Genomic DNA, 5,047 nt, shown 5'->3' with positions numbered 1-5,047 from the left:
TTGTCTCAGGCAGGTAGGAATAAACGGCGTCCCGTTGTGTTTCCGTCGTTGACTACAGGGACACTCTCTCCCTCCCCCATCTCCCTCCCTCCCTCTCCATCTCATCCTCACCCTCCTCCCGTCGCTCTCACCCCATGTCTCAAGGCAGGTAGAGTACGGCGTCCACGTTTGATACAATGTCCGTATGTTGGGACACAGGACAACTCTCTCATCCCCATCTCTCTCCCTAGTACCTGCTATCTCTCTACCTTATCTTCTCCATCCTCCTCCCTCTCTCACCCTCCTCACCCTTCTTCTCCTCTCTCTGTACCCCCGGCAGTGTCTCAGGGGCAGGTTAGAGCACGGCAGTCCGTGCAGGGTTCCGTGTTGACCACCAGACACTCTCTCCTCACCGGAAACACCTCTCACCTCTCTCCCTCCCTCCCTCTCCCTCTCTCTCTCCACTCGCTCTCCCTCTCTCTCTTACCCCGTGGTCTCAGCATGTTAGAGGCACGGCGTCCGATTGTGTCCGTGTATGGGGAACAGACAACTCTCCCCCTCTCTCGGCCCCTCTTCTCCCCCATCTCCCTCTCTCTCTCCCTTCTCTCTCTCACCCGTGTCTCATGCAAGGATAGAGAGGCACGGCGTCCGTGTGTACCGTCCGTCAGTATGACACAAGCACTCTTCCCTCCCCCTTCTCTCTCTCCCCCCTCTCCCTCTCTCAACCCTCCTCTTCCCTGCTCCCTCTCCTCTCTCACCCGATGTCTCAGCAGGTAGAGCACGGCGTACCCGGTGTAGTCCGATTTGTTAGACACAAGACACTTCGCCTCCCTGCCTTCTCTGCCCTCTTCCCTCCCCCCTCCCCTCTTCTCTCACCTCCACCCTCTCCCTCTTCTCCCTCTCCCTCTCTCTCAACCCGTCGGTCTCAGCAGGATAGAGCACGGCGTTCTCTGTGTGTCGTGTTTAGACCTCGCACGATGATAGCGCCGCGTTTATCAGGTGACGGCGTCTGTACGGAGAAAAGCAAGCCAGACGCCGTGCACTCAGGGTAGAGTCGTATAGTGACAGCATTAAGTCCTGGCAAGAATTGCACGCGTTGTGAGAGTTAGTGCGCAGCATTTAGTCCTGTAAGAATGCATGAGGTAGTGCAGCATAGTCCTGCAAGAATGCACGCGTGTGAGAGGTAGTGCAGCATAGTCCTGTAAGAATGCATGAGATAGTGCAGCATAGTCCTGTAAGAATGCATTGCAGGTGAGGGAGGTTGTGCAGCAATAGGCCTGCAGAATGACGCGTAATGGAGAGTAAGTGGCAGCATTATTCCTGCTGAAGAATGCCGCCGTTTGTGGAGAATAGTGCAGCATAGGCTCAAAGAATGCACGCGTCGATGAGAGGTTAGTGCAGCATATCTGCAAGAATTGCACGAGATAAGTGCAAGTATAGTTCCTGTAAAGAATGCACGCATGTGAAGAGGTAGTGAGGTAAGTGCAGAATAGTCGCTGTAGTAAGAATGCACTGCCTGTGTGCAGAGGTTAAGTCAGCCATAGTTCCCTGTAAGAATGCAGTGCGTTGGTGGGAAGTAGATGCAGGCATAGTACTGTAAGAATGCACGCATGTGAGAGGCAGTGCAGCATAGTCCTGTAAGAATGCAACCATGGTGTGAGAGGTAGTGCAGGCATAAGTTCCTGTAATGGGAATGTGCCCACAGGATAGTGCCAGCCAATAGTCCTGTAAGAAATGCACGCTGACAAGAGACCAAGTGACGAAAGTATGTGGAGAGGTTTAGTGCAGGCATAGTCCGTAAGAATGCAACCATATAGTTTGCAGTCATAGTCCTCCTGCTAAGAAACGTGTTAAGAGTGGTGTGTGCGTCTTCGTGCGTGTGTGGCGTGCCGTGCGTGTAAGTGCGTCGGTGGCTGGTGCCGGTGCAGTAGGCTGCGTTGCGTGCGTTGTTGCGTGGTACCGTGCATGTTATCAAATTTTGTACGTGACTTGCATTCCATCCGCCTGTCGCGTGGTTTGGCAGTGCAATTCCTGCCCTTTTGGTCGTTTGCGTTGCGTCCGTTGCGTCGTGCGTGCGTGAACGTCATCAAAGCCGAGTAAAAACCGCACGTGTGCGTTCTAGTGCGGTGGCTGGCGTGGCTGCAGTGCGAAAAGTCGGGGTACATTGCGTTTGGCTCGCCAGTGCGTGCGTACCGTACGATTAATGTTATTCAACTTATGTACAGTTGACTTACACCCATCCGCCCTGTGCTGCGTTGGTGCGTGGCAGTTTCCTTGACCCTGTCAGTGCGTGGCCGTGCGTTAGCCGTGCGTGTATTAACTTTGTACGTGACTTACACCCATCCGCCCTGTGCTGCGTGGTGCAGTGCGTTTACTTGCCTGAGTCGTCAGCGGACGTCCGCTTGAACGGCGTGCTGATATAGAGGAACGTACTGTGCGACTCTTCACCAAATGCGCGCTTCGCTGCAAAGTGCAGCGGGCGTCCTCACCTGACGGGGAAAAAACAAAGCATGAAATGAACGGGCTTAGTTGTGTGTGTGTGCGTGAAAGAATGATTGTGGCGTGGTGCTGATGTGTATGATCATTGTGTGTTGTGTGGCGAGTGTGTCGTGATGAGAGTGTTGTGAAAAATTTTTTTTTTTTGTTAATTTGAGCACCAGGTGTGTCTGTGTGTGGTGTTATGTGTGTGTGTGGTGTGAAGTGTGTATGTGGTGTGCGTGCGTGTGGTGTGAAAGAATGAAATGTGTGTGAGATGTGTGTGCGTGCGTTGCGTGTATGTGTGTGATGTGTGGGTGTGCGGTTGCCGGTGCGCGATGTGTGTGTGAAGGTGTGTGTGGAAACTACAAGATGGTAATGTTGTGTTTGTGTGTCCGTCCTCTGTCGCCGCGTGTGTAGTGTAATGTGGGTGTGTGACAGTATAGTACTGTACGTGCATGTTGTGTGTCTGCGTAGCGTACGTCGCGTGCGTATGATGTTTATGGCGATTAATATGTATTCATTATTATCAATTCATTGTTATTGTTATTGTTGCTGTTGTTTGTTGTTATCATGTTATTGTTGTATGTTATTGTTAATTAGTTATTTGTTATTATTAAAGGTTTATTGTTGCAATAACATTAGTTGTTGTATATTAATATTACTTTTTTTATATTGATGATTATTATTATAATGACAGTAACTCTCACCAGCATCGTTCCTGACGTTCGTGTCTGCGTTCGCTGCCAGTAGGATTGCGACAGTGGTGAGGTCTCCACGCAGACACGCCTTGTGTAGGGCCGTGAAGCCATTCCAACCTGCATCGCGAAACACACGTTATGTCACGACCGGTCAGTGTGTTAGCTAGAGACCCGTCTGCCCGTCTTTTGGACGGTCCATAGTCAACTCGCCTCGCCGGCAAAATAGACCCGTGTGACGAGTTTACCCAGGCTGGAGGTGGGAGGGGACAGCTCGGCTTCTGGGTCGAGTTAACTCATGTGAGATTGAAAATTGCGATTGATCATATCAGGAGTGAGTAATAGAGATCTCTATTATTCGCTCCTGATCATGTTATGTGTGACAAAATTATACTCTACGCATAATAAAAGGTTATTCCCACAAAAATGCCACACGCGTTTTGACGTCGGAATGTGTAAAACATCTTAAATGAGTTAGACCGTGAGTCGAGCTGACCGACCTCCAGGCAGGTAAACTTGCCACAATGCGAGTCGAGTTGGCGGGTGGGTCGAGTTGACCAGTGCCCTTTTGGCCTATTCTTGGATGAGACGGATGAAAGTTGATAGAGACGGCGTGAGGGCGGCCCAATTTTATATATTATACACCTTGTATTTACTAACAACAGTGCTTGTAAGAATATAAAATCATATCAGATTCCTGTCTTTTGGGCATTTCAGACTAAATTTCCTCCATTTTAAGGTAAGGCCCTCCCCCTTAAGGGGCTTCACGCCTGCAGCATCCTCGCTTCGCTCCGATGGTGAGACTGGCTGACACCCTGCAACCGGCGCGATACATTTCACGCGGCTCGGGCTTTACAGCTGTCTCTCTTAACAGCTTACGTTCCACAGGCACTTGGAGCATCTCAATACAGAAAAATAATGCTAAATAAAAGCGAAATGTATTTACCACCAAAGTCTTAATGTTTCACTACTCTCTTTCACCTATTATTGCCGATAATTTCCTGTAAATGCTGCTCAAATGCTCCTCTGCAACACACACGTACACCGCACGCACGCCACTTCACATTTACACACATATATATATATATGTAGTAAGGCAGTAAATACATTTCGTGTTTATTTAGCATTATTCAACAAGATTCACCGAGCCTGGGGCGAATAATTGTTTTAGTATCATTGCCCGAGTGATTACTTTTTTCAAAGAAAATTTATTTTAAATAAATTTTCTTTGAAAAAGGTAATTACTCGACTTCGACTTGCCGTAACATTTACAAATCTAGCTGCCATTTCTGGCGCCACTACAATGTAAACCCTAGAGGTGATTATCGAAAAAATAATCACCTAGGTCTCGACCAATCAGCGCGCAGGATTTCCTATAATCACTCGGGCGACGATACAAATTTTCTTTGTTGAGATGCTCCAAGTACCTGTGGAACGTTCTGCTGCGATCCGTAGGACATTGTATCTGCGGGCCATCGCCATCGGCACATCTCTCGCAACGATTGCACGTTAGCGGTAAATAGTTGTAACCTCATAATGGTAATGGTGATATGATGATATTGGCCTTTACATTTCAATGGGCTATCATATAATATTATATCGAAGATGGCGCAAGACGAGGTTCAACTTGATTCATCTTAGGTTGAAGTTGACGGACAGATCAATGCTGCAGATTGCGGCAGGAAAAGCTGCACTGACCACTGTACTAAGTCTGTAGACTGTAGCCATTAGACATACGTCTAAACAGAGGAATTGCTCCGACCTGTGATTGGAGGATAAAAATAGAATTCGTGACGTTTCGTTCCACCGGTCATAGCCGCGCGTATATCAGCCTATGAGCGATACCGCACGTGCACATTTGCTAATTAATTAGACTAATCGTGCTTTAATAGACT

The 5,047-nt window shown here is 48.6% G+C and overlaps 1 protein-coding gene across 1 annotated transcript in view; it reads right to left on the bottom strand.

Annotated features, from left to right (window-relative positions):
• LOC106818248 (palmitoyltransferase ERF2-like) overlaps nucleotides 1–482 on the bottom strand; it is a 4,395-nt gene extending 3,913 nt beyond the window's left edge. The window contains exon 1 of the mRNA XM_014822969.1: nucleotides 467–482. Within this exon, the coding sequence (XP_014678455.1) occupies nucleotides 467–482 (16 nt within the window). The remainder of the gene's footprint in view (nucleotides 1–466) is intronic.
• Between the last annotated feature and the right edge of the window lie 4,565 nt (nucleotides 483–5,047).

This window comes from Priapulus caudatus, unplaced genomic scaffold, assembly GCF_000485595.1.
Source record: "Priapulus caudatus unplaced genomic scaffold, Priapulus_caudatus-5.0.1 Scaffold2115, whole genome shotgun sequence".
Taxonomy (NCBI): domain Eukaryota; kingdom Metazoa; phylum Priapulida; class Priapulimorpha; order Priapulimorphida; family Priapulidae; genus Priapulus; species Priapulus caudatus.
Note: the sequence above shows the minus strand (reverse complement) of the source record. Positions and strands in the feature narration are given on the sequence as shown.